The sequence below is a fragment of the Empidonax traillii genome, unplaced genomic scaffold (assembly GCF_003031625.1).
Source record: "Empidonax traillii isolate 1590-97213 ecotype Southwest subspecies unplaced genomic scaffold, ASM303162v1 scaffold1901:size54395, whole genome shotgun sequence".
Classification (NCBI taxonomy): domain Eukaryota; kingdom Metazoa; phylum Chordata; class Aves; order Passeriformes; family Tyrannidae; genus Empidonax; species Empidonax traillii.
This window is the reverse complement of record NW_020957094.1, coordinates 24,032-49,176: the sequence shown is the minus strand read 5'-3', so window position 1 is coordinate 49,176 and position 25,145 is coordinate 24,032. Positions and strand designations below refer to the sequence as shown.

General features: G+C 65.3%; 7 protein-coding genes across 8 annotated transcripts in view; 2 read left to right on the top strand and 5 right to left on the bottom strand.

The window, feature by feature from the left end:
* The window catches only part of NACC1 (nucleus accumbens associated 1), a 4,536-nt gene extending 3,474 nt beyond the window's left edge, over positions 1 to 1,062 (bottom strand). Inside the window, exon 1 of one of the 2 annotated variants that reach the window (XM_027908968.1) lies at positions 989 to 1,062. The gene's annotated coding sequence lies outside the window, so the exon portion shown is untranslated. The remainder of the gene's footprint in view (positions 1 to 988) is intronic. The other variant, XM_027908970.1, reaches the window with a different exon arrangement.
* Positions 1,063 to 1,953: 891 nt separating this feature from the next.
* On the top strand, positions 1,954 to 6,570 carry TRMT1 (tRNA methyltransferase 1). Its single transcript, XM_027908980.1, has 16 exons — positions 1,954 to 2,144; positions 2,516 to 2,571; positions 2,704 to 2,855; positions 2,998 to 3,185; positions 3,394 to 3,509; positions 3,590 to 3,702; positions 4,087 to 4,235; positions 4,314 to 4,397; positions 4,672 to 4,741; positions 4,835 to 4,969; positions 5,063 to 5,148; positions 5,226 to 5,334; positions 5,414 to 5,490; positions 5,581 to 5,700; positions 5,945 to 6,056; positions 6,464 to 6,570. The coding sequence occupies exons 1-16, from the start codon at positions 1,954 to 1,956 to the stop codon at positions 6,554 to 6,556; spliced, it is 1,851 nt and encodes a 616-aa protein (XP_027764781.1). The 3' UTR covers positions 6,557 to 6,570.
* MAN2B1 (mannosidase alpha class 2B member 1) lies at positions 6,563 to 13,891 on the bottom strand. Its single transcript, XM_027908967.1, has 24 exons — positions 13,823 to 13,891; positions 13,142 to 13,244; positions 12,840 to 13,013; positions 12,287 to 12,480; positions 11,932 to 12,064; positions 11,529 to 11,671; positions 11,196 to 11,312; positions 10,837 to 10,919; positions 10,622 to 10,742; positions 10,234 to 10,312; positions 10,037 to 10,146; positions 9,525 to 9,632; positions 9,328 to 9,444; positions 9,042 to 9,236; positions 8,799 to 8,896; positions 8,562 to 8,676; positions 8,364 to 8,482; positions 8,190 to 8,291; positions 8,021 to 8,108; positions 7,828 to 7,908; positions 7,528 to 7,725; positions 7,229 to 7,390; positions 6,809 to 6,911; positions 6,563 to 6,739 (listed from the first exon to the last, which is right to left on the bottom strand). The coding sequence occupies exons 1-24, from the start codon at positions 13,889 to 13,891 to the stop codon at positions 6,624 to 6,626; spliced, it is 2,928 nt and encodes a 975-aa protein (XP_027764768.1). The 3' UTR covers positions 6,563 to 6,623.
* A 640-nt stretch (positions 13,892 to 14,531) lies between these two features.
* WDR83OS (WD repeat domain 83 opposite strand) lies at positions 14,532 to 15,649 on the bottom strand. Its single transcript, XM_027908973.1, has 4 exons — positions 15,540 to 15,649; positions 15,245 to 15,350; positions 14,714 to 14,811; positions 14,532 to 14,643 (listed from the first exon to the last, which is right to left on the bottom strand). Exons 1-4 carry the CDS (start codon positions 15,572 to 15,574, stop codon positions 14,577 to 14,579), a joined length of 306 nt encoding a protein of 101 aa, XP_027764774.1. The 5' UTR covers positions 15,575 to 15,649; the 3' UTR covers positions 14,532 to 14,576.
* A 1-nt stretch (position 15,650) lies between these two features.
* Positions 15,651 to 17,499, top strand: WDR83 (WD repeat domain 83). The gene is made up of 9 exons (XM_027908972.1): positions 15,651 to 15,776; positions 15,928 to 16,048; positions 16,131 to 16,236; positions 16,343 to 16,391; positions 16,493 to 16,619; positions 16,699 to 16,766; positions 16,887 to 16,995; positions 17,076 to 17,190; positions 17,264 to 17,499. Exons 1-9 carry the CDS (start codon positions 15,674 to 15,676, stop codon positions 17,414 to 17,416), a joined length of 951 nt encoding a protein of 316 aa, XP_027764773.1. The 5' UTR covers positions 15,651 to 15,673; the 3' UTR covers positions 17,417 to 17,499.
* Positions 17,490 to 19,816, bottom strand: DHPS (deoxyhypusine synthase). Its single transcript, XM_027908971.1, has 9 exons — positions 19,559 to 19,816; positions 19,199 to 19,360; positions 18,827 to 18,948; positions 18,647 to 18,743; positions 18,429 to 18,515; positions 18,247 to 18,352; positions 18,064 to 18,167; positions 17,858 to 17,983; positions 17,490 to 17,774 (listed from the first exon to the last, which is right to left on the bottom strand). Exons 1-9 carry the CDS (start codon positions 19,799 to 19,801, stop codon positions 17,682 to 17,684), a joined length of 1,140 nt encoding a protein of 379 aa, XP_027764772.1. The 5' UTR covers positions 19,802 to 19,816; the 3' UTR covers positions 17,490 to 17,681.
* Positions 19,817 to 20,460: 644 nt separating this feature from the next.
* Positions 20,461 to 24,993, bottom strand: FBXW9 (F-box and WD repeat domain containing 9). Its single transcript, XM_027908979.1, has 11 exons — positions 24,968 to 24,993; positions 24,174 to 24,485; positions 23,538 to 23,677; positions 23,278 to 23,409; positions 23,089 to 23,201; positions 22,434 to 22,525; positions 22,097 to 22,245; positions 21,437 to 21,550; positions 21,266 to 21,355; positions 20,680 to 20,745; positions 20,461 to 20,584 (listed from the first exon to the last, which is right to left on the bottom strand). Exons 2-11 carry the CDS (start codon positions 24,481 to 24,483, stop codon positions 20,510 to 20,512), a joined length of 1,281 nt encoding a protein of 426 aa, XP_027764780.1. The 5' UTR covers positions 24,484 to 24,485; positions 24,968 to 24,993; the 3' UTR covers positions 20,461 to 20,509.
* Between the last annotated feature and the right edge of the window lie 152 nt (positions 24,994 to 25,145).

Sequence of the window (25,145 nt, the reverse complement as noted above, 5' to 3'; positions counted from 1 at the left end):
GCACCAGAAGGGACGGGGACAGACAAGGGACAGTGATCAGACACAACCCTGTGGGGGTCCAGCACCCCCACCCGAGGGGGGGACACCCCAAATTCCCCCCTCAAAGCCCCCATCAAAATGGGGTAGTGGGAAGGGAGTCGGGGGGGATCAGAGGCCCTTCTAAAGACCAGGGATCCTGTGGGGGGTGTTCCCTTTTGTGGGGGGTCCCTGTACGGGGGAGGTTCCCCACCAAGGCGATGGGGGCTCTGAGGGGTCCCCAGTTCTGGGGATATTGGGAGTGGGGGAGTTGTCAGGCCTGGGGCCCCCTGGGGTTGGGCACAGAGAGAATACCCCCCTCACTTTGGGGAGAAGGAGGGTCCCACCCCCTGGATTGGGGGCAGTCTCTGGAGGGGGCAATGGGAACCCCAAAATTTTGGGGGGGGTTGTCAGTCAATCCCCCAACCCCATGAGGGCACAATGAGGGTGGACCCCACTGCCCGGACTGGGGACGGAGAGGACCCTACAGTTTCTGGGTGGGATCAATGGGGGGCCCAAATAGTGGCGAAGGTCTCGGTAAATCCCCCAACCCGGGGTGGGGACACAGCGGGGGGACCCCAAACCCTGGTGGGGAGGGTCTCTAAACACCGCACCGCCCCAATCCTGGGGAGGGGAGCAACGAGGGGGTCCCAAAATTCGGGGAGGAGGGATGCCAATAAATCCCCCAACCCGTGGGGTGTGTGTGTGTGTGTGTGTGTGTGTGTGAAATGGGGGGACCCCAAAACACGCCGGGGGGGGGGTATAAACAGCGCAGCCCCCCAATCCCGGGGGGGATCCCACATCCTGGGGGGGGTTCACCGCGAGGGGAGCTTGGGGGGGAAGCGCCTGAGGCCCGGGGGTACCGGGGCAGGGGGGAGGGAGGGGGGGCAGAGCGGGCCCAGGGGGGCCGGATGGAGGGGAGAGGGCCAGTCCCAGGGGGGATGTACGGCAGGGCCAGGGGGTCCCCGCCTTACCGGGGGGCGCGGGGGCTGCGCTGGGGCCGCTCCCGGACCCGCTCCCGGTGCCGGAGCCGCTCCCGGAGCCGCCGCGCTCAGCGGCCATTCATTGGAGCGCCAGGCGCGAGCAGCTGAGCGCAGAGCGCGCCTGCGCCCCGCCGGCAGAGCGCCGAATCATCGACCGCCCTCGGCGCGCACCGCGGGGGTGGGGGGGAGACACAAACCCCCCGAAAACAGAGCTAAAACACGTCTGAAAAAGGCAGAAAACGGGCCGGAAACAGGCCTGAAATAGGCAGAAAGCGCTCCTGAAGCAGGCGGAAAACAGACCTAACACAGGCCTGAAACAGGCTGAAAATGCAAGGGGGGAAAAAGGAGGGTCGCAACTACCGGGATTGCCCCCACCCACGGTCGCGGGCGGAAGTTTTTTGACCCTGCGCGGTCCCCGTGGCCGTCGGGGTGTCAGGTGACTTCCTCAACATGGCGGCGCTTACATGAAGGCGCCGGGGATGCGCGGGGCGGCGCGCGCGGGTGAGGGGGGGGCGCCAGGCGACGGTGAGGGGGCATTGAGGGACATTGAGGGACATTGAGGGGGGGCGCCAGGACACAGCAGAGACACCGGGAAGGAGCCTGGAGGAGGCAGGGCCTTGAGGAAGCGGGATTGAGGGTACCCCGCTCCCGGGCCTTGTCGCGTGCCACGTGCTGGGGGTGTTTTTCTGTCACCATTTTGGGGGTCTCACCCCCACTTCCCCGTCGCGGGGGTTCCGTGTCCCCCTCCCCTACTCCCAGCTCAGCCCCGCTGCCCCCTCCCCTTTCCCCGCCTCTTTTTTGGGGGGTCTCCACTCCTTTCCTCGCCCCCCCTCCCCCCCTCATCCCACGGGGCGCTCCCATTTCCCCCCAAACCTTAACCTCCCCCCACCCCCCAGGAACGGCCCTCAGGACCCTCTGCAGAACCCCTCCCACCCCACCTCGTGGCCCCCCCGCCATGGACGGACCCTCCTCCCCCCACAACGGCTCCGCGTCCCCTTCGGAGGGGTCGGGGGGAACCGCAGGGGGGTCTGGGGCCCCCTCCGGGCCCGGGGAGACGCTGATCACGGAAGGCAAGGCCACCATCGTGTTCCCGAGTGCCAACGAGGTGTTTTACAACCCCGTGCAGGGCTTCAACCGCGACCTCACGTGAGCCAGGGGGGCGGGGGGGGATACTGGGGGACCCGGGGCATCCTGGGGAGCCCTGAGGGGCAGAGGGGTGTCGCGGGAGGGTCAGGGGGGGGCTCCGAGGGGACCCCTGCCCCGGGACCTCCTGTAGGGGTCCGGGGGATGCTCCAGGCTTGCTTTTGGGAGTCTGGGGGGGCTCCAAGGGATCCCGAGTTGTCGTGGGAGCATCCTGGGGAGTCCCAGAGGGATCCTGGGGGGTTAATGTTGTCACAGGAGGAATGTGGGGGTTGAGGGAGGATTTTCAGGTGTCCTGGGTTGGCCCTGGGGGTCTCTGAGGTGCCCTGAAGACCCAGGGGAGAACTGGGGTCCCTGACCCCCCCTTTTTCCCCCAGCTGTGCCGTCCTGACGGAGTTCGCGCGGCTGTGGCTGCGCCCGAAGGGCATCCAGGGTACGGTGGGTTTTGGGGTCCCTCAGGATCCCCCATGACCCATCCCTGGGGGTCCCTGTCTCCCGTGCCCTCCCAGACCCCATTTCTGGGGTCCCCAAGGCTCTCTCACAGCCCTCCCCCTTTCTTTTCCAGTCATCCTCCCGGGGGAGGAAGAGGAGGTGGTGGGGGGGAGCCCCCCTAAACCCCCCGAGGCTGGGGAACTCCCCAGTCCCCCCCACGAGGGTGGAGACCCCTCGAGAGCCCTTGAAACCCCCCGGATGGCACGGCCGGGAGAGGCCTGTGAGGTGAGGGGGGGGCTGGGGAGGTAGGAGGGGAGTTGGGGGTGTCTGGGCAGTTTTGGGGGGGCTGTGGGGATTTGGGGGTGCAGTGAGGAGAGGTTCAGGCCCCTCTGATCTCCCCTTTACCCCCCCCCCCCGTGCTCTCCAGGGTGGGCTGCGGGTGCTGGAGGCCCTGGCAGCCTCGGGGCTCCGCTCCATCCGCTTTGCCCAGGAGGTGCCCGGGCTCAGGGCCGTCGTGGCCTGTGACCGCTCGGCCGCCGCCGTCACAGCCATGGCCCGGAACGTGGCCCTCAATAGCGTTGGGGGGCTCGTCACCCCCCACCTGGGGGACGCCAGGTAATGCCCCCCAGTCCCTCTGCAAATCCCTCCCAAAGCTCCCCTGATTCCCCCTCAACCATCCCCAAAACCATCCCAGACCTCCCCTCCCCAAAAGTCCCCCAAACACCACCCCCTTCCCAAATTCTCCAGACTGCTGCTGCGTCAGGGGGTGCTGAAGACCCCCAAGGGGCCTTTGGGGGTCCCCTGATCCCCCCTGCCCCCGCAGGATGTTGATGTACCAGAGCAAGGCCGACCGGGAGCCCTTTGATGTGATTGACCTGGACCCCTATGGGAGCCCCTCCCCCTTCCTGGACGCGGCCGTTCAGGCCGTGAGCGAGGGGGGTGAGTGGGGGCAGGGGGGGGCTCGGGGGACCCCCCTGGATGCCCTCTCAGCCCCCTCTGACTACCCCCCAATTCCCCAGGGCTGCTGTGTGTGACCTGCACCGACATGGGGGTGATGGCTGGGAACAGCCCTGAGACCTGTTACAGCAAATATGGGGCTGTGTCCCTCAAGGGCAAGTTCTGCCACGAGATGGTGGGTCTGGGGGGAGGGCCCCAGGGGTCTGGGGGGTGCCCTGGGGCTATCCAGGCAGGTCCCAGTGTTCTTGGGGAATGGGGGATTAGGGGGGTTAAGGAACATCCTGATTTTCCCCACCGCACCCCAATTATGGGACCACTTAAGGACCCACCAGTGCTGGGGGGTTCTGGGAGGACCCTGGGGGGGTTTTTGGGGTCCCCATCATCTCGGGATCCCCCTTTGCCTCCAGTGTCCCAGGGAGGGCTCAGGGAACATCCTGTCCCCTCCCCACCCTCCCCCAATTCTGGGACCCCACCAGTCCCTCCCAATGCAGGGATCCCGGGGGGGAACTGTGACCCCAGCGGGGGGTAAGGGGGTCCCACTTGCCCTGTGCCCCTCCAGGCCCTGCGGATTGTCCTGCACAGCCTCGATCTCCGGGCCAACTGTTACCAGCGCTTCGTGGTGCCGCTGCTCTCGCTCAGCGCTGACTTCTATGTCAGGGTGTTCGTGAGGGTCTTCACTGGCCAGGCCAAGGTCAAGGCCTCAGCCAGGTGAGGGCCTGGAGGGGTTTGGGGGGGGCCCCTTTGCCCCTTCAGGCCCTATGACCCCACTGTTCCCCCCCTCCCCAGCAAACAGGCGCTGGTGTTTCACTGCGTGGGCTGTGGCTCCCACCACCTGCAGCGCCTGGGAAGGGCCACGACCCATGGCAATAGGTACAGACCTCTTCTGGGGGTGCTTGAGGGGCCGTGGCTAATCCCTGGCATGGTCTGGGGGGTCCCAGGGTGGATGTGGGCGTTCCCGGGGTGGTTGGGGGGGGGCTGTGATGGTTTGGGGGCTCCTGTGGTGGTTTGGGGCACCCCTGGAGTGGTTTGGGGGATCCCAGGATGGTCTGGGGCATCCTGGTGTGGTTTTGGGGGACCTAGGGGTGGGTGAGGGGCTGTGATGGTGGGGGGGCTGCTCACACCCCAATTTCCACACCCCCCCCAGTTTGAAGTTCGGGGCGGCCTCGGGGCCACCCGTCGGTCCCACCTGCGAGTTCTGCCACCACCGGCACCAGGTGGGTGCAGGTGCCCCCCCGAGCCCCCTGACTGCCCCTGGTGCCCCCTTTTCCATCACTGAACCTCCCTTTTCTCTCCCTGTGACCCCCCAGCTGGGGGGTCCCGTGTGGGCGGAGCCCCTGCACGACCCCGAGTTCGTGGGGGGGGTCCTGGAGGCCCTGGAGAGGAGCCCTGGGCGCTTCGCGACGGAGCCACGGCTCAAGGGGGTCCTGAGTGTCATCTCTGAGGTACTGGGGACCCCCTTAGGGCTGGGGAGGGGGAGGCACCCCCCAATTGTGGGGCTGGAGGTGACTGTGGTCCCTCTAACCCCCCAAAACCAGGAGCTGGGGCATGTCCCCCTTTATTACACCCTGGACGGGCTGAGCAGCACCATCCGCAGCAACACCCCCTCCCTGCTGCAACTCAGGTACAGGGACCCTCAAACCCCACCTTGGGGCACCCCCTGACCCCACTGTGCCTCTCCTGACCCCCCTGTGCCCCCAGGTCCGCCCTCCTTCACGCCGGGTTCCAGGTGTCTCTGTCCCATGCCTGTAAAAACGCCGTGAAAACCGACGCCCCTCCTGCAGTGCTCTGGGACATCATGCGCTGCTGGGTGAGGAGGGGACTCTGGGACCCCCCAGGGACCCCCCAAAATCTGGGCTGAGCTCAAACCCCCACACCCCTTTTCCCAGGCAAAGCTGCACCCGGTGAAACTGGAGCGGCTCCCGGACACGAGCCCAGCTGCCCGAATCCTCTCCGTGGAGCCCACGTAGGACCTCCCCGATCCACCCCCTGAGCCCCCCAAATCCCCTTGAGCCCCCTTTTAAGCCCCCCAAATCCCCTCTGTGTCTCCCTAAAGGCTCCAGGCTTCCTTCGCCCTCCGGGATGATGCCAATCCCAGCTCCCGGAAACGCGGCTTGAAGAGGTTCCCTGAAAACCCTGAAGCCTTTTGGGGTCCCAAGGCCAGAGCCAAGGCAGGGTGAGGGGCTAGGGGGGCTGATTCGGGGGTTCAGCTTCCCGCTTTCATTCCCAAGTGGGATATTCCCCCTCTTTTTGCCAGGAATTGGGATCAGATCCCCCTAAAAGTGGGGAAGGGATGAGTCCCTCGCTCTGTCCTTTTTGGGGGGATTCCCAGTTCTGTCCCCCTTTCCAGGGGAGACCCCCAGCTCCCTCCCCCCCTTTCCTGGGGGGTCCCCAGCTCATGCCCCCCCTCCACTCCCCAGGGGGGGCATTTCCCCCTCCCTGCAGGAGAAGCGGAAGCGGCTCCAGAACAAGCGGACGGAGCGTCCAGATGGGGCTGAGCTCAAACAGTTCCCCTGCAAACGGTTCAAGGAGGTGGGGGGGCCCAAAATATACCGGGGGACACCCCAAAGTATCGGGGTAGAAGTCCCAAAACACTGGGGAGGGGGCTGGGAACAAAGGAGGGTCCAGGAATGCAGGGGGAGTTTGGAATCAAGGGGAGGAGAGTCTGGGAACATGGACGGGGGGTTCAGGAATAAGAGTAGAGGGGACTGGGAATAAGAGGGGAGCTGTATGGGAATTATGGGGAGGGGGTCTGGGAATATGGGGAGAGGGGAGTCTGGGAACACTGGGGGGGTTCCAGGAACATGGGGAGAGGTCCAGGGACATGGGGAGGGGTCCAGGAATAAGGGAGGGGATCTGGGAATGAAGAAGGGGGGGTCATGGGGCAGGGGGTTGTCACAGCCCCCTCCTCATATCCTCCTTCCCCCTCCCCCCAACAGGGCACTTGTTCCCGGGGTGACCAGTGCTGTTACTCCCATGAGGAGGGACCCCAAGCCGTCCCCCAGACACCCCTCAGCCCTGACCCCCATTAAACAGTGTTTGATAAAACTCAGGGGCTTTAATGCACTTTTTGGTGAGGGTAGAGGGTGGGGGGGTGGCTCAGGGCCCCCCCAGCCCCGGGTACCGCACGGTGACCTCGAAGGTCCGAATCTGCATTGGCTCGAGCGTCACCCGGCGTGGGTCCAGTCTGGGCACTCTGGGGGGCTTTGGGATGCCTGGGAGGAAAACGGGCGGTGACAGGAAGCCAGGACTCCCCCAGGGGCCTCCCCTGGACCCCCTGGTACCTGTGGCTGTGGTCCAGAGCAGGCGGGACACGGATTCAAGGGGGACATCCCCTGCCAGGGCCATCTCCCGCAGGGCCGTGATGGTGAAGGCTGAGAACAGGGTCTGGGAGGGGCACAGCCCTCAGAGACCCCCTGAACCTGACCCTGCACCTCACCCAGCCCACCCCATGGCACATGGGACTGTCAGGGACCACCCAAACCTGTCCCCCAAACTCCTGACCCCCCCCCAAGTGTCAGAGACCCCCCCCAAATCCCCATCCCACCCCATGGTGGGGGCAACCCTGTCAGAGTCCCCCCCCAAACCCAACCCTGTGACCCCCACCCACAGGACCCCCATTGCCCTCCAGGATCCCAAGCACTGGTCCCAGGACCCCCAAATCCAACCCAGGACCCCCCTTGCTCCCCCTGGAGCCCCCTCACTGTGATGTCGAGGGTCTCTGTCCCGCCTTGCTCTGACAGGTGCTCGAGGCGGAGCAGGAGAGTCCCAGCGTCGTCCCCCGGGGCCACTGTCAGCAGGTGCAGGTGGGGGGGCAGTGCCCGGCGGAGCCCTGAGAACTGCGTCGTGGAGGGGAAGGGGTGAGCCTGGCAGACACCACCCCCCCAGCTCACCTGGGGCAGGTGAGACCCTGCAGACCCTCCCACCTCACAAGGCCCTGCAGACCACTCTCCTCTCACCTGTCTCAGGTGAACACTCCCCTCCCAGCCCCCCTGTGTCTCACCTGTCTCAGATGAGGCCCCTCTCCTTGTGCCAGGACCAGGTGGGGAGGTGTCACCAGCTCCTGTGCTCGGGCCCGGTGCCCATCAGGCGCAGCCCCTGAGGGGTCCAGCAGCACCAGGTGCCTCCCCCGGACCACCAGGGGCTCGTCCAGGGCCTCCCCCACTCCCCGCTCGTCATCGTGCAGGAGCCGCCGGTGCACCTGGGGGAACAGGTGAGGTCCCAGATGTGTCCCACCCCCATGGGGACACCACTGGTGCACCTGGGGGGACAGGTGAAGTTGTAAGTGTGTCCCCCGCCTCACCATGAGCTCCAGGGCCCCATCTTGGATGCTGCTCCCACCCTGGGAGCGATCTGTGAGCACCGACAGCTGCAGTTTCTCATCCTGGGGAGGGGAAAGGAGAGAGAAAGGGAGAAGGGAGGCGGTCAGCTGTGAAGGTCCCTGGGCATGGCCCCAGGTATGCTGAGCCCCTCCTTGGGCCCCCACAATGCAGCACCTGGATGAAGATCCGAGTGTTCACGGGATAATAATTTCCGGCCACTGGCTCTGTCTGGCTCAGGTTCCATGTGGGCCTGTAATCCCTCCTGGCAGAGGCACAAGGGGGTTGTGGGGGTCCTGGGGGTTTTGGAGGATGGTTCTGTGGGTCCCCTGAGCCCCCTCCAAACCTGCGCTCCAGGATCTGGCGCCCGTTGGAGTCGGTGAAGAACCTCCCAGCCGTGGCCAGCGGCGTCTCGAAACGCGTGATGACCTCCTTCCCCACGCCGTCCCTGGGGGGGTAGGGGGCTTAGGGTCTAGGGGGAAGTTGGGGGTCTCCAGGGGTGTCAGGGGTCCCCGCTCACCCCACAGGGATGGGCCCCAGGGTCCACTCAAGCTCCAGGAAGGGCTGCCCCGGGCGCAGCCGCACGACCTGGGAGCACCACGAGGAGAAGTTCTGGTGCAGCTCCTGCACCAGCGGTGTCTGGGGGAGGGACAAGGGGCACAATCAGCACCAAGGGACCCCCCCAAAGCCGGGGGAGCTCCCCAGGACCCCTCCCCACCTTGAGCAGGGCTGTGGAGACGTGTTTGGCCACGGGGATGGGCCCGGAGCTGGGCCGGAAGATGTAGGCGCCTGAGGCCTGGGGGCTTGCAGCATCCCCGGCACTGGCTGCATACCTGGGGGGGCAAAGGGAGGTCAGCAGGGACACCCCACTGAGGGAAACCCTCCCCTCCTCAGGAACCCTCCCCCAAACCTCAGCAAGAACCCCATAAAACTCAGCAGGGACCCCCAGCCTCACCAGAAGAAGTTCTGGAAGACAGGCAGGGAGACCCCCTTGTCCAGGTTCTGGATCTCCCTCAGGTGCCCCGTGAGGGGGTCAAACAGGACCCGCAGGTGCTGGTGGGTGAAGAGTGGAGAGTCACCTCCCAGTCCTCCCAAACTGGTTTAAGTGGGATCTGTGACTCCTCTGGGGGTTCATTCCCCTGCCCAGGGATCACCCCCCATAACCCTGAACTCAGCACCCTTTCTGGGGGGTCTTTACCTCATTCTGGATCTCCAGCGGCCCTGACTCCTCCGAGACCCATTTTGGGGGGCCCTGGGGGTCCTCCTGGCTCAGCTGCTGGACCCTGAAGGTGCTGAATCCCAGGGGGGGGGCAAAGGCCTGGAAGAGCAGCTCCCCCTGGGCCCCCCCAGCCCTGCCCTGGAGCTGGCGGGTCACCCCCGACATTGGGACCACCTGGGGACACAGAGGGGAGTCAGGGGAGCCAAGGAGGGGTCTGGGCTCACCTCTCTGGGCAGGGGGTGGTCCTGTGGGGGTCTGGGCTTACCTGGCTGGGCAGGGGGTGGCCCTGGGGGTCCGTCACCTCGTAACATGTCCCATTGACTGGGAGCCGCACAGGCCAGGACATGCGGCGGGCAAGGGGGTTGTAGAGGATCACGGTGAACTGAGGGGGATCAGGGTAGCAGGGTAAGGCCTGGGGGGACTCCATAGCGTCCCCCCCAGGGTTCTCCCCCAGGTGCTCACATGGGTGGAGGTCTCAGTGAGAGGACACACACTGACGTTGAGGGCGTCACAGAACACCAGGGGGTCCTTGGAGTGCCCCAGGAGGGACAAAGCATTGGCCACCAGGACCTGTCAGAATGGGGGGGCGGGGCTGGGAATGAGTGGGGTGATTGCCGGGTCACCCTCAGCCCCCTCATGCTCCCAGAACCCTCGCCAGGTGTCTTCTGCACCTCCCACTCATCCCCACGCCAGTTCAACACCCCCCACATCAGTTCTCCCCATTAACACAAAGCTGGTTGACCCCCCATTGTGTTCCCCGAACTTGTGTCCCCCCAACCCCTCCCATGCCCCCCAAATCCCCCTAGTCTCAGGGTCTCATCACTAGTTCAAACCTTCCACCACCAGTTCCCCCTGTGGAGGGGAACACCAGCCCCCACCATTAACATGATGGTGGCTGACACCCCCACTGCATTCCCTGACCTTGTGCCCCCTCAAACACCCCTGTGGCCCCCAAACAGGGGTGGGGGTCCCACCTGGCAGCTTGCCCAGCCCCCCGAGAGCTGCCGGGCATAGTCATTGGCCACGTGCTGCCTCTCGGTGCCAGTCACAGCGTCGTGGTGCTGGGCCACGGCCATGGCCTCGCCTGGGGGGGCACGGATGGGGCTTGCGGGGGGCTCGGTATCATCCAGGGGGTCTGGGGGTGCCTGGTCCCCTCACAAAGGGTACTTACGGAGCACAGAGCTGTCCCCACAGCCTTGGGGACCCTCCCGGGCTGCTGGTCCCACCAGGGCCTCCAGCTGGCTGCAGATCTGGGTGGGGGCAACAGAGGGGTGTAGGGGGGCACAGCGGGGCTTAGGGAAGCCCTGGGGCCCAGGATGGGCTCCCTCAATACCTAGGAGGGGGTCCTGGGCACCCAGAAGGGGATTTCCAAAGCCCAGAAGAGGTCCCTGATACCTAGAAAGGGATCCCCAATACCTGGAACGGTGTGCCTACTGCATGGGAGCATCCCTGGTGCCCAGGGGCAGGGTCCATGACACCCAGGAGGGGGGCCCCAATACCCAGAATGGGGTCCCAGGGTGGGTAGTCCCCAATTCCTGGGGGTGTCCCCAGTGTCCCACCTGCAGGAAGCCCAGACTGAGCCTCTCGTAGCCCTTGAGGGCCGGGCGGCTGGAGAAGAACCCGGCCCAGAACTGGTGGGGCCCATCCGAGTACGGCAGGAAATCATCTGTCTTGAGGGGCCTGGAGAACACGGGGGACACACCTGACACATCTGTAACATCTGTGACACAACTGTCCCTCTGTCCTATACCTTCCCCCTGTCCCCGTCCCTCACCAGGTGAGGTTGGCGCGGTGCAGCTCCTGCAGGTAACAGGACGGGGTCGAGTACAGGGCGTGGACGTGGCTCCCGTTGGATTGCTGGGAGGGGGGTCACAGGATGGGTCATGGCGGGGGCTGAAGAGGGAGGGAAAGGGGAGGGAAGGGGGAGACAAGTGGGGGACAAAGGAGGAGGGATTAAGGGGGGACACCCCCACAAAATGTGGGGTTTGGGTGGGCTGGGGGACACAGTGGGCCCCCTCACCTGGGCAATGAACATGTTCTGGTTCTTGAGCTACAGGGATGAGGTTTGGGGGAGGAACAGGGAGGGGGCACAGGGGGTGTCAGGGGAAAGGTGGGGCACAGGGGGACCCTCACCCGGGCATTGACGTGGGCGATGAGCTTGTCCAGGTTCTTGAACCACAGATGGGCATTCTCGTAGTGGAAGTCGGAGCCCATGGTCATGATGATATGGTTGGTCCGGTACTGCCTAGCCTGGGGGAGGACACGGCTCAGGACCCCCACCCTGGGCAGGGACCCCAAGGACTTTCACCTGGGGGCAGGGACCACCAGGACACCCACAGACCCCTGGGAACCCCATCCCACCACAAGACCCCCATTCCAGGGGGACAGGGACCCCCAGGCCCCTCACCTGGGGGTCACAGGCACCCCCCCGAGCCCCTCTCAGGGGTCTGAGACCCCCAGCCCCACCTGAGTGGTTGCTGCCTGCAGGAAAGATGAGACCACCTCGTCCACGTTGCGCTCAGGGCCATCCCCATCCACCACGGGGGGGTCTGAGCAGAGCTGGTCCCAGCACAGCCCGGCGGGGGGGTTGTACATGTTGGGCAGGATTCCTGGGGACACAAGTGTCACTCTCTGGCCAGGGCAGGACCCTTGGGGACAGAAGGGACATGGACTCGGGGGGGAACAGTGCTGGGGACGTGAGCTCTGGGCTAGGTCAGCCCTGGGGACGCAGAACAACCCCAGGGGGGACCCCCAGGAAGGGATAGGGTTTTGGGGGGTCCCAGGCTGTCACCAGTGGCGGAGGAGGGATGGAGACAGGGCAGGTTTGGGGGTCCCAGGGAAGGTTTGGGGGTCCTGGGGGTCCCCTGACCAGTGAAGATGTCAGCTGTGGGAGGGTCCAGGCTCGAGCTCCCCCTCCAGAGCAACTCCAGCTCCTGGCGGTGTCCCCGAGCCATCTTGTCCTGGTAGTCCACGCGGCCCAGGAACAGCCCATCGTACCCCATCTGGGGGGCATGGGGGGAGGGTGTCACTGGGGGTCCCACAAAGAACCCGTCACAGACACTGGGAGGTGGTCAGAGGCAGTGGTCGGGAAGGTCCCCTGGGGAGTTTGGGGGTGTCTGCAGAGGGGTTGGGGGAGCAGGGAGGGGTTTGGGGGCACAGAGGAAGGGTCAGGGAGGGGATTGGAAGGATCGGGGGATGCACAGGGGAGGTTTGGGGGTCCCCACCTGAGCAAACTCAGCTGCCATCTCCCGAGAGTGCCCGAAGGGGTCGATCTGCCAGCCCACGCGGGGGGTCCCACAGTCCCCAAAGTGGCGGCGCAGGAAGCGCCGGCCAAGCCCCATCTGCTCCAGGGTCCCCCCGTAATGGGTCGTGGCCTCATCACTCATGCACCAGCCCCCCCCCACAAACTCCAGCTGGCCTGGGGAAAGCATGAGGGGGGATCAGCACCCCAAAATCCCTCGAGGGCCACCCCAGAGCCAGCACCACCCCCTACAAGGTCACTGGGTACCCTCAGAGGTGCAGCCCCCCCCTGCAACCCCACCAAGGGCACAACTCCACTGAGCCCCCCCTCTCTCATGTCTCTGTGCACCCTGCCATGGTCACACAGAACCCCCAAATATCCCTGTGCACACCCCCAGTGCCTCCCCAGGTCCCTTTGCATCCCCAGAACCCCAGAGAAACATTCCAGAGCCCCCCGCACCCCGGGTCCCACCCGATGCCACCATAGCCCTCCCAGTGATCCCTCCCATCCTGGAGATCCTCCCATTGCCCCCGTACCATGCTGGACGAGGTCCCTGACCCTGCTCTGTGTGGCCTTGTCCTGCTGTCCCCACCAGCGGGACAGAAAAGCCACCTCAGCGTAGACGAAGCGTCGGGCGGGGTCAGACCCGAGCTCAGCCACCACTGAGTCCAGGATGTACTGGACTCCCGCGTGCTGCTCCTCGTTCCGCACTGAGGGGGCACCGGGGGGGCACAGGGTCATCACAAAGCACTGGGCGGGGGGGGGGAAGGACAAGGGCATGGGGACATCTGTGGGGGAACCCAGGTGACATGTCCTCCCCCTCGGTGCCCCCCCCCACCTCCATAGTAATACTGGTCCACGGTTTTGAGCCAGCCGACGTCGTCGTGGGAATGTGGGACCAGGTGAACGTTCAGCAGGTCGGGCCGGGTGGGGGGGCACGACTGGGAGGGGAGAGGGGCCCGGTGGGTTCAGACGGGGCTCCCCCACAGCCCCCCAGTCCATCCCAATGCCCCAGTTCCCATTTCCCCAGGACACTCGGTGTCCTCTAGCCCCACCCAGTTCCCCCCCAGCTCCTCCAGTTCCTCTTTCCTCAGGACACTTCGGTTCCCCCCCGGTCCCTCCCAGTGCCCCCAGTCCCTCCCACTTTCCCCCAGTTCCCCTTTCCCCCGGACACTCCGGTTCCCCCCAGGTCCCTCCCAGTGCCCCCAGTCCCTCCCACTTTCCCCCAGTTCCCCTTTCCCCCGGACACTCCGGTTCTCCCCGGGCCCCTACCAGTTTCCCCAATTTCTGCCAGTTCCCGATTCCCCAGGACCCTCCGATCCCGCTCTGGTTGCCCCTCGGCCCCTTCTAGTGCCCTGTCACCCTCCTCGGGTGCCCCCCAACCCCTTCCAGTGCTCCCAGTCCACCCCAGTTCCCCCAATCCCTCACAGTGCCCTCAGTTCACGTTTCCCCAGGAAACTCCGGTCTCTCCTCAGCCCCTTCCGGGGCGCTGTCACCTCCCTCGACCCCCGCGTCCCACCTGATACCCGCAGCCCGCGGCCGCCACCGCCGCCCCGAGCAGGAGCAGCACTAGCGGCGCCGACACCATGACACTCCCGATCACGTGACCGTCCGTTCACATGATCCGGGAACCCCTGGCCCTCGGATTGGCCACGCCCCCTGAGCGAGGGCCAACCAATGGGTGGCCGGGTAAAAGCTGCTCGGGCCACGCCTCGCGCTCTGATTCGCCGTGGCGAGTACAGGGGGCGGGGCGTAACGGAACGGCGCGAAGACAGCTCCCGCCGGACGAGGGCGGGAACGAAACGGAGAAGAGCCAATAAGAAGGCGGAGCGCCCTGATTGACAGCTCACCGGGAAGGCGTTTGCAACGGCGGGAACCGATGAGCAGATAATCACCTCTAGCGGTTCCCGGAGCCCCGCCCCCGCCCAGCCGTGGTTGGCGGGGAGCGAGTGCCGAGCATTCATCTCCTCCAGTGGGATGTCAAGGAGCCGGTTCCCTCACGGCAGCGGGGGGGGGGGGGGGACTGAGGGTCCTAGAGGCTCTGGGCCCCCCCAGGACCCCCAAACTGCCCCCAGATCCCCCCAAACTCTCCCTGGATGGTCCCAAACTCCCCTGGGGCCCTCAGACTGCCTCAAAACTGCCCCCCATCAAACTTCTCCGGAACCCCCAAACTGCCCTCAGGCCCCCTTACATCTCCCCCCCCAAGTATGTACAGACCACACCAGTGGCAGGACCACCTTTTATTGCCCCCTCTCCGATTTCCCCCATCACCGTCACCAGGGCGGGGACATGGGCTGGGGGTTCTGCAGGTAGGACATGACCACGGCCGAGATGGAGAGCCTGGAGGGGACACAGACATCAGAGATCCCCACGGCCCCCTGGCTCCCCCTGGACCTCCCCTGGGACTCACATGAAGCTGCTCATCATCTGCTTGGTGTCTTCAGAGCTGCGGGAGTTGGCGAAGCTGATGAAGGAGCAGTACACGGCGATCCAGGCGCACCACTTGAGCTGGGGATCCCCGAGACACTTCCTTTGAGACCCCCCTGAAACCCTGGGGAAGGGTTCTGAGCCACCTGAGACTCCATGAACCCTCCCAGGGCTCCTCTAGGTGAAGGAGCAGTACATGGCGATCCAGGCACACCACTTGAGTTGGGGACCCCTGGAAGCCCCCTTGAGAGCCCCTGGGGATAGACCCTGAGACCTCCAAGATCCCGTGGGGATGGGCCCTGACACAACTGAGACCCCCTGCCAAGAACCCCTGACACCCCCTGAACACCCTGGGAACAAACCCTGAGACTCCCCTGCAGATGACCCCTGTCCCCTCCAAGCCCCCTCAAGGGACTATCCCTGTGTCCTCGCCCCGGAATCCCCCCAGGGACGGCCCCCAGCCCTCAAGCCTCCCCTCCCCCGGGCCGATCCCGATGCCCCCCCGCGCTCCTACCTTGAGCATGAGCCCGCACATGCTGAACACCATCCCCAGCAGGTTCATGTAGTCGGGGGTCGGGTCCTCCAGCGCCGGGTTGGTCTCGGTAGCGGGGGGCTTGTACCTGAGAAGGCGGGGGGGGGAAGGGGCACCATCAGGGCCCTCGGGGTCTGTCCTCGGTCCTCCCGGTGTCCCCCCAGTACCCTCCCGGAGGTACCCCCGTTTTTTCCCTTGTGGTCCCCGGTCCCTCCCTAGTGTCCTCCTCCTCCTGCCGGTCCCCACCCCGGGCCTCCCGGGCCTTCCCTGGCCCCACCTGGCCACCTTGCCAGGTCTCCGCGGGTCCGCCATGGCCCCTCAGCCACCACCGCCGCCTCTTCCGTTCCCCGGTACCGCCCCGGTGCCGCCCCCATCGCCGGTACCGCCCCCGGTGCCTTCCCCGGTCCGGCCATGGCGTTCCCGAGGCCGCGGCCCGCCCGCCCCGAGCTGCCCCGGCAGCGGGTGCGGACCCTGCAGTGCGGGCAGGGAGCGGTGCGGGCCGCCCGCTTCAACGGTGAGGCCGCGGGGAGGAACGCGGGTGGGGATCAGGGGTGGGGGAAACCGGGCACAGGGTTTGGGGTTCCCGGGGGGCTCGTACCATTTCCTGGGCAGGGTGTGCCCGTTTCTGGGGGTCCCACAGCGGGGTCACCCCCTTTCCCCCCCAGCCGACGGGAACTATTGCCTGACGTGCGGCAGCGACAAGACCCTCAAGCTCTGGAACCCCCACAAGGGCACAGCCCTTCGCACCTACCAGGGCCACGGCTACGAGGTGCTGGACGCCGCGGGGTAAGGGGGGGGGGCTGCAGGGAGCCCCCTGCCCTGGGGACCCTTCCCACCCCACTCACCGCCCCCTGCCGTGTTCCCCCAGGTCCTTTGACAACAGCCAGCTCTGCTCCGGCGGCGCCGACAAGGCCGTGGCCCTCTGGGATGTGACCACCGGGCAGGTGGTCCGCAAGTACCGGGGGCACGCAGGGGTGAGCCCCGGGGGGGAATCTGGGTTGCTGGGGGGGTAAAAATTTGGGTGGCTTCCAGGGAAGAAAACGGGGAGTCCAAGGCACTCACTCTCCCCTTCTCCCACAGAAGGTCAACTGCGTCCAGTTCAATGAGGAGGCCACTGTCATTGTGTCTGGTGAGGGAGCAGTTTGGGGGGGTCCCCTGTGAACCCCCAGACCCCCTTTTTCCCCCCAGGACACCCCCAAATCTCCCCTGACCCTCCTTTTTCCCTCCCAGGCTCCATCGACTCCACAGTGCGGTGCTGGGACTGCCGCTCCCGCCGCCCCGACCCCGTGCAGGTCCTGGACGAGGCCAAGGACGGCATCTCCAGCGTGAAGCTCTCGGCCTACGAGATCCTCTCGGGGTGAGGGATGGCCTCCTCCTCACTAGGGACTCCTCCCCGAATTGGGGACCCCCCACAATCACCCCCCTTTGGTCCACAGCTCTGTAGATGGACGTGTCCGGCGCTACGACCTTCGGGCAGGGCAGCTCTACTCTGACTACATTGGGAGTGAGTTTCGGGGGTGGGAGGGCACTGAGGGCATTCCCAAATGGAGGGGTGTCCTAAAGTGATGAGAGAGCTCCTAAAGTGGGGAGGGGGCTCCCCTTCCTCCCCGCCATGTTCCTGCAGGCCCCATCACCAGCGTGTGCTTCACCAAGGATGGGCAGTGTGTGCTGGTTGCCAGCCTGGACTCCACCTTGAGGCTGCTGGACAAGGACACCGGGGAGCTGCTGGGCGAGTAAGAGCCCTCCTCAAACCCCTTCCTACCTCTCCTGGGGGGTTTGCAGACCCCCCTCTCACCCCCAGCCCCCTGCCCAGGTACACAGGGCACCGCAGCACCACATACAGGCTGGACTGTGTCCTGAGTGAGCAGGACACACACGTGGGCTGCGCCTCTGAGGACGGCCACATCTACTTCTGGGACCTGGTGGAGGTGAGCAGGGGGTCCTCAGGGGGCTTTGGGGACCCCCCCCAGCCCCTTGCTGACCCCCCCGTGTCGCCCCCAGGGCTCATTGGTGCTCAGCCTGCCCGTGGGCACAGGGGTAGTGCAGTCCTTGGCCTTCCACCCACGCCTGCCCTGTGTGCTCGCGGCCACCCAGGGTCAGGTGACGCTGTGGAGGGAGGAGACCTTCCAACCAGAGGGAGATCCCGACACCTGACAGGGCTGGGGGGGGTGGTGTTCGAGGGGCTGAGGACCCCCCTGGGCTCCCCTGGAATGAGGAATAAACTCCCTTTGAGTGGAGACCCTGCAGTGATTTATTAGAAGCTCAAATAAATACAAGCAGTGGGGAGGGGGATGGGCACAAGGAGGACACAGGGACAGGGGAGGGCAGGTGTGGAGGGCTCCTGTACCCCCTCAGGGTGTCACCCCACTGTCCCCCGCCCTGGGGATGTGTGGGGGTCGCCCCTGAGCTGGGGAGTCCCTCAGTGCCCCCCTGGCACCGGGAAGGCATCGGCGCTGCGGGCAAAGGTCTCGGCCACCAGCAACGGGAACACCAGTGATGCATCGGCATAAACCTGCACCAGAGGAAGGGGTCAGGGGGTTCTCCCCTTCCAAATGCCCCCACGCTTCCACCCCAGACTCCCCTGGACCCCCCTACCTTGACGGGGGTGGCATCCATGCGGATCTTGCCCCAGGACACGGCCTCGTCCGGCCGCGCACCCGAGTCAGAGCCGTCGAACTCCTGCGCCGTGTTCACGTACACGGAGAAGTCAGCGCCATTCCGCTTGGGGGGGGACACATCTGTGAGTCCTGGGGGTTCTCTGCATCCCCTCCCCACCCCTGGGACATCCCCAGCCCCCTCACCATGAGGTTGGCGTTGGCGATGTGGTGCTTGACCAGGCCCCCGCCCAGGATGATCATCCCAGTCTTGTGGGCGAAGATGGCCTGGGTGTTGATGAGTCGTAAGTCTGTGGGCACAGAGAGGGAGTCAGGACACCTGGAGATCCCCCAAAACCCCAGAGGGGACCCCCTGGGGGGGTCACTCACCCGCCACAATGTCCAGCACCAGCCCTGGGCGCTTGTAGGAGTGGAAGAAGATCATGTCCCCAAGGGAGCCGTCGGTGAGCGCTGGGCTCAGCACTGGGATGTTGTTCTGAGAGGGGGGGATACAGTGACATCCCCGGTGACAACCCCAGAGCCCCCCAGTACCTCCCACTGTGCCCCAGTACCTTCTGGGCCCAATAACAGACCGACTCAGGGTGGTTGATCTCCTTCCCCAGCCGTGCGATCATCCGGGACGGTGTCCACTGCACACCCTGGGGGGAACTCAGAGTAAGGACCCCAGGGTTGGGGTGTCCCGGGACCCCTCAAACCCCACCCAGAGCCAGGGGCAACTCAGATGTTTGAGAACCCCACAAACCTTCCCAGGTGGGTGTGTCCCCCTAACCTGCGTGTCCTGCTCCTCCACCATCTGGTCCAGGATGGGCATCAGCCAGTCCTCAAACTTGCAGTAGTTGTCGTTGGGCACCAGCAGGTTCCCGATCCTGGGAGACCCCAAAATGACTCCGAAGTGAGCCCAGAGTGGCCCCAGAGGGGTCCCCAGCCCCCCAGCCCCCTGCTCCCAGACCTGTTGATGCCATTTTCCCGCAGGTCCCGGCCCCGCAGGTGGAAGTCTCCGATGTAGGTGGGTGCCAGGCACTTGATCAAGTCCTCTTCTACCCCCCCTGCCGTGGTCACCAGCACGTCCACCTGCACAGGGAGGGGCTCAGGGCCCTGGGGACACTCCAGAGACCTCGGGGGACACCCCAGGGATCTCAGGGACACCCTGTCCCCTAGGTGTCCCTTACCCCCCTTATCCCCATTCTGTGCTCTCCCTGACCGCGAAGCTGTGTGCCCATCTGTCTCAGGTGTCCCCCCATGTTCCCAGGTGTCCTCCCCATCCCTGCTGTCCCACCCTGTCCCAGGTCTCCCCCCCATGCCCCCAGTGTCCCCCAGTCACCATTCCGTGCTGGACGAGGTATCGGATGCTCTCCCTGACCCCGGAGCTCACGAGGTTGGAGGTGAAGCCCAGGAAGATGGTGCAGCCCGAGGGCGGCCGCGGCCCCGCCAGGGCACCCCGGTCCCGCTGCTCCGGAGTCAGGGGCTGCAGCTTGGCCGAGATCTGCCGGGAGGGACGAGGTCTGAGTCACACCAGGACCACCGGGATACTTCCCAGGATCCTCACCCGGCCACCCCTCCCCGCGATGTGATTCACGGGAACGGCCCTGGGACTCCGCCGCGGAACCTCCCGAGGGACTATCCCCCGTTTGACCCCTCCCAGGACCCCTCTTCCCCCCGTGTGCCCCCCCCGTGCCCGCACCATCCTCTGGATCTCGGCCACGGCCCGCGCGAAGCTCGTGGCCTGGAAGCCGGTGGTGCGGAAGGAGCGGAGCAGCTCCGCCAGGTCAGGGCCGCTCGCGAAGTCGTACCCGCGCACCGGCAGCGCCTCGGCCGGCAGGGCCCCGCTGGGCCGCAGCACGGCCCGGAGCGCCTCGGCTGGGGGGTGTCCGGGGCCCGGGGTCGGTTCCGGGGCCTCCCCCGGGGCCTGTACCGGGGCTGCCATGGCTCGGCCGGGTCAGGGCGCCGCCATCTTCGGCCGCCCCCGCCTCCCCATACGTCTGCGCGCCACCTTCTTGGGCCGCCTTCCTGTGCCGTACAGCTGCGAGCCGCCATCTTGCTTCCTCCACTGCTGTACGCCTGCGCACCGCCATCTTTGCATTACGGCGGGTAAAGGCGCTGCACTGTCACTGCAGAGACCCGGGTTCGATTCCCGGTCGGGGCCACTCCCTGGGCAGATGGAGCTCGTTAGACCGTAAGGCAATCCATCTACGTCCTGAGGACCTCGCTGCCACTGTCCAAGCGTGCTTGGCCCCGGCAGATGAACCTCAGGATTAAAGGGTGGGCTCTGTTCCACGCACACTGTGTCTCACCTAAAAAATCCAATGCGCAGGCTGGAAGGTGGAAAGACCTTCCCCGGTTCTTCGTTCGCGAAGACTGGCCATTATTACGGCGGCCGTGGAATGACAAAAGCCGAGCAGACACGAACGGCCTCGGTGCCGAGAGAGCCCCTAAACCTCCACGACGCCCCCTCTTGAATTCACCCCAAAAACCGCGGGGGCACACAAATTCGGTCCAGTCCAATCCTTTAATACAACCAACAGCTTCCAGCCACACCCATACTCTGGATCCGGGTCCGGCTTCCCTTGGGCGTGAGGGGGGGGGTTCGCGCTGAGCCCCCCTCCCCGGCAGGAGGGATCCCCCTGGCCCTGAGTCAGGTTCGGAGCCTCCAAACCTCGACCGAGAGCCCACCCGAGGCCGCGGCCACCACGTCCCCGTCCACGCTGATCTGAGGGGGGCACAGAAGGGTCAGGGGGGCACCAGTGCAGGGGTGAAGGGGGAATACCTGTGTGTGGGGGTTACAGGGTAGGGGCAGCCCCTCACCCCGTTCAGGACGTCGTCGTGTGTCCAGGAGCAGATGGTGCGGGGGGGGTCGGTGGGGATGTGGATCTGCAGGGGAGGAGGGAAATGATGGTGGGGAGCCTCCCCCAAAACCCCCCAGGGGGAGCAGCAGCCCCCCTCAACAAAGTGAGGGGATCCCCAACACTGGCAGGGCCCCCTTCAGCCCAGTGAGGCCCCCCCCCCCACCCTGAAAAGGTCCCCCTCCAGTCTGGTATGAGCCCCCTCAACCCAGAGGGGGCCCCTCAGTCCAGAAAGGTGTTCCCCAACCCTGAAAGGACCCAAGCCCCACAAGGGCCCCTCTAAACCAGTGATGACCCTCCCCCAGCCCAGCCTGGTCCCTCCCAACCCGTCATTACCCCCCCAATCCAATGAGGGCCCCTCCAAGTCCAGTGAGGGCCCCATAAGCCCAGTGATGGCCTCCTTCCCCAACCTGACGAGGGTCTCCCCAGTCCCCACAGGAGCCCCCCCAATCTAGAGAGGACCCTCCCCAGCCCAGCTTGACCCTCCCTATCCCACCAGGGCCTCCTGAGCCAAGCCCGGTCCCCAGAGGCCCAGAGAGCCCCCCCACCCTGAGGGTCTTGTCGGTACTCGTGGTGTAGAGAGATCCCAGTGAGTGCCAGAGCCCCGTGATCTGCAGCTGGTGCCCCACGTCGAAGTACTGGGAGGACACAGGGATCCCCGTGAGGCCTGGGGGGGCACCCAGAACCACCCCCCCAGGCTCCCCCGGCCCCCCCCATACCCGTAGGGGCTGGAAAACGCCGCCGGTGCTGCCAAAGAGGTAAACGTGGCCCTGGTTGTCCCCGGCCCAGAGCTGGGACCCCCCGTAGGACATGGACAGCAGGTAATTGTCCAGCTGGGAGGGAACATGGCCCTAAATGGCACCTCAGAGGGGGCAGGGACCTCCCCCAGCCCTGAGAGGAGGTCCCTAAACCACTGAGAGCCCCCCGAAGCCCAGAGAGGGGCTCCTCCAGCCCAGCATAGGCCTCCCCAACGCCAGGGATGGTCTCCCCAGACCAAAGCAGCTGCTCCCCAAACCCAGCTGAGGGCCCCCCTCCCAGGCCATTGAGGACCCTGCCAAACCCAGCACAGGTCCCCCCAACTCTAAAAGGAGGTCCCCAACCCAGTGATGGACCCCATCAACCCAAAAGGGGTCTCCCCATCCCAGCACAGGCCCCCTCCACCCCAGCAAGGGCCACCCCAACTCAAAAAGGAGTTTCCCAATGCACTGAGAACACCCCCCCTCTTCCAGCATGGCCCCCCCAACCCATTAAGGAGCTCTCCAACCCAGTGATGACCCCCCCAACCCAGCAAAGGTTCCCTCCACCCCAGTGAGGGCCTCCCCAGGGATCCCAGTGGGGGCCAGGGAGCCTCCCAGCCCCCCAGGGGGGGTCAGCCCCACCTGTAGGCGCTGCAGGACACCCCCAGCCCTGCGGTCGAAGACCACCAGGGTTCTGTCCTCGCTGCCTGACACGATGAGTCGCTCGTCGGCCGCCAGGGCCAGCACTGCGTTGGCATGGGGCTTGTAACTGCCCACCTGGGCCTGCCCGGCTGCGGGGGACAGGGGGACCTCTGAGACTCCTCAACTGCCCGGCTGGGGGGGCATCAGCAGGACCCTCAAGCCCTGATTCCCCCAGTATTGAGACCCCCTAACCCACCAGTCCTGGGATCCTCCCCTCCAGTACTGGGTCCCCCAGTGCTCCCCAGACCTCCCCGGCCCCTCCCAGGCTCCCCCATACCTCGGGGGTCGTACACGGTGACGGTTTTGTCGTAGGTGCCGGTGACGAGAATGTCAGGGCCATATGAGAGACACAGCACGGCCGCCTTCTCCCTGGGAGGTTTGGGGGGCCAAGGACCCCCGAGTGGAATGAATGGGCTTAAACCTCATCAAAAACTGGGGTGAGACAGGGAAGGGGGGAACACCCCCATGGGACTAAGATGACCCCCCGGAACTAAGGGGGACACAGGAGAGGTGAGAACACCCCCTCCAGATGTGGCGGGGGATAGGTGAGGTGAGAACAACCCACTCGGGTTTACCTTCAACTAGAAATAATAAATGAAATAAAATTCATTGTTACTATAATATACAATAGCATATTGATATAATGCAGTAACATACAATATATAAATGCATTATATATTAGTATAATAATATATAATTATATCGTTATATAATTATTATCAGTATTCTAACACAACACAACATATAACAATGTAATCTCTGGTATATTAATATAATATTATATAATTACTGTTAATACTAATGCATTATAAAATAAATTATATTCTATCATACCAGTATTATACATAATATACTGCTACAGAACACATTTATAAATGTAATTTTGATATAACCTAATAATATTTAACATACATTACCCCCCAAGCCAGTACCTTATCTCCCCGAACTGCTGCCCCTCAGCCTCCAGGTCCCAGAGTTTGACAGTGCTGTCCCAAGAGCCGGAGCAGACGCGGGACCCGCGCGCGGCCAAGCACCAAACCCAGCCCTAGGGGAACCCAGAAGAGCTGCAGGACTCCCCAGAACACCTCGGGGAGGGAGAGGGGATGGGGTTTGAAGCCCACCTTGTGTGTCCCACTGCGCCCTGAGCCCAGAGCCTTGACCAGCACCTTCCCGGGGGGGCTCTGGCCCAGCTCCCGCAGGTCCCAAAGGTTCACGTTGCGGTCACGGCCCCCCGAGACACACAGGGAGCCTCCCTGGATTGGGGCGGGACAGGTGAGAGGGGAAACCCTCTGGGAGCCCCTCCAAGACACACAGGAAGCCCCGCGTTGGGGTCGGGGGGAGAGGTGAATGGGGAACTCTCCCCCAACTCCCAGGGTCCCACCTGCAGCAGCAGGACGGAGTCCACGGAGGCAAAGTGGCCCTCGTCCAGGGAGAAGTGCTCCATGGGGGCCCCCCCGGCCCCCCAGCGCTCCAGGTGCTCCTCCAGGTCCTCGCACGCGGCCGCCCAGTCGAACCCCGACTCTGAGGGGGTGGGGGGACCGAAAGCAGGGGGGGCCCAAAGTCATGGGGGGACTCGGGGAGGCACTGGGAGGGTCTCCCAGCCGGGCCCAGAGACACCCCGGATGGAGAATGGGGGGCACGTGCAGTAATGGAGGGGAAATTGGGGGGTCCCCCAGTTCCTCATTTCCTCTCCCAACCTCCTAAGAGCATCAGACCCACAAACACTTGGAGGGACTCAGGACATCCCACCACCCACTCTGGGGAAACCTTAGGGGTCCCCCAACCCCTGAGGAGTCCTGCACTCCTCCCAGTATACCATAGGAAAGTGGGGGAGCCAGTGGGATCCCCAAGGGAAAGCTGGGGGGTTCCCAGCTTCCTCATCCCCTCCCCCCCAGAACCACCTTCGGAGCATCAGACCCACAGACAACGGGGGAAACACAGGAGATCCCCCCAGCCACCCCAGGGAACCTTTAGGGTCCCCGAAGGCTGAGGGGGTCCCGGCCGCCCTCAAACCCACCTGGCAGCGGGGGGAGGGGGCGCCGGGCGCACTGCTGGAGCCTCAGTCGCCAGGACAGGCTGTCTCGGGCCAGGTCCCGCAGCGCTCGGCACACCCGGGGCAGGACCCGCCGCACGTCCCGCGCCCGCAGGAACCCGCAGATCCGCAGCAGCACCTCCGGGGGCAGCGCCAGAAGCCCCCCCGGGACCCCCCCGCCTGTTCCCGCCCGCCCCCCGCCTGGAGCGGGACCGTGGAGGGGTCCCGGGGGGCTCTCGGGCTCTTCCGGCTGCCGCTCGGGGTCCGAGGAGGGGGCGGCGGGGGGCCCGTCCATGGCTGGGGGGTTAGGGGCGGGAGGGTCAATACTGAGAGACCACCTGGAGACGGTGGGGATTCCCCCGGGTCCGGTATCGCCCACCCGGTCCGTGACAGGGAGCAACTCCCCCTCCCCGATCCCCCCAAACCCTCCGGTACGGGGATCACCCCAACCCAAATACATCCGGTAGAGAGAACCCCACGTCTCGATCCCCCCGACTCCCTCGGTACCGAGACCTCTCCCCCCCTCCGACCTTCCCTTAGCTCCGGTACCGGGACCCACCCCAACCCCTCAGAGACCCCGAGTACGATACCCCCAAACATCCCTGAGCCTCCCGCGACCCCTCAACACACTCCCAAATCCTCCCGGTATCGGGACCCCCCGACCAGATCCGCGATACCGGGACCCGCCCCAACCCCGACCCCGACCCCATCCCATCCAAACCCCCCGAGCCCCCTTCAGACCTCCACAAATTCCCCCCTTCCCGCCCCCCTCCTGGTACCTGGTCCGGGCCCCGCCGCGTCCCGTCGCCACGGCCACGGTTGAACCCGCTTCCGGCGCACAACGTGCCCACGTGCCCCACGAACCCACCAATGACCCCCAACCCTTGGCATGACACAATCAAAGCGGCGCCGGAAGACACCCGCATGCGGCCCCAGTGGGACCCACGTGCTCCCCGC

Bases quoted from the DNA above. Each gene is read 5' to 3' on its own strand.
- TRMT1 (XM_027908980.1), top strand. From the start codon at position 1,954: ATGGACGGACCCTCCTCCCCCCACAACGGCTCCGCGTCCCCTTCGGAG. The intron at 4,742-4,834 runs GTGGGTGCAGGT...GTGACCCCCCAG, and splicing joins TCTGCCACCACCGGCACCAG to CTGGGGGGTCCCGTGTGGGC. The intron at 4,970-5,062 runs GTACTGGGGACC...CCCCAAAACCAG, and splicing joins TCCTGAGTGTCATCTCTGAG to GAGCTGGGGCATGTCCCCCT.
- MAN2B1 (XM_027908967.1), bottom strand. From the start codon at position 13,891: ATGGTGTCGGCGCCGCTAGTGCTGCTCCTGCTCGGGGCGGCGGTGGCG. The intron at 8,483-8,561 runs GTGGGGAGGGGT...TCCCTCCCCCAG, and splicing joins TCTCCACAGCCCTGCTCAAG to ACACCGCTGGTGCAGGAGCT. The intron at 8,292-8,363 runs GTGAGCGGGGAC...CTACCCCCCCAG, and splicing joins CTGGGGCCCATCCCTGTGGG to GGACGGCGTGGGGAAGGAGG.
- WDR83OS (XM_027908973.1), bottom strand. From the start codon at position 15,574: ATGGCGGACCCGCGGAGACCTGGCAAGGTGGCCAG. The intron at 14,812-15,244 runs GTAGGAGCGCGG...GGGGATCCCCAG, and splicing joins TGTGCGGGCTCATGCTCAAG to CTCAAGTGGTGCGCCTGGAT. The intron at 14,644-14,713 runs GTGAGTCCCAGG...TGTCCCCTCCAG, and splicing joins CAGATGATGAGCAGCTTCAT to GCTCTCCATCTCGGCCGTGG.
- WDR83 (XM_027908972.1), top strand. From the start codon at position 15,674: ATGGCGTTCCCGAGGCCGCGGCCCGCCCGCCCCGAGCTGCCCCGGCAG. The intron at 15,777-15,927 runs GTGAGGCCGCGG...TTTCCCCCCCAG, and splicing joins GCGGGCCGCCCGCTTCAACG to CCGACGGGAACTATTGCCTG. The intron at 16,620-16,698 runs GTGAGGGATGGC...TTTGGTCCACAG, and splicing joins GCCTACGAGATCCTCTCGGG to CTCTGTAGATGGACGTGTCC.
- DHPS (XM_027908971.1), bottom strand. From the start codon at position 19,801: ATGGCAGCCCCGGTACAGGCCCCGGGGGAGGCCCCGGAACCGACCCCG. The intron at 18,949-19,198 runs GTGACTGGGGGA...CTCCCTGTGCAG, and splicing joins ACCTCGTCCAGCACGGAATG to GTGGACGTGCTGGTGACCAC. The intron at 18,744-18,826 runs GTCTGGGAGCAG...GGGGTCTCCCAG, and splicing joins CGGGAAAATGGCATCAACAG to GATCGGGAACCTGCTGGTGC.
- FBXW9 (XM_027908979.1), bottom strand. From the start codon at position 24,483: ATGGACGGGCCCCCCGCCGCCCCCTCCTCGGACCCCGAGCGGCAGCCG. The intron at 20,746-21,265 runs GTGGGGGGGCTC...CCTCCCCTGCAG, and splicing joins GTACCGACAAGACCCTCAGG to ATCCACATCCCCACCGACCC. The intron at 20,585-20,679 runs GTGAGGGGCTGC...TGCCCCCCTCAG, and splicing joins ACGACGACGTCCTGAACGGG to ATCAGCGTGGACGGGGACGT.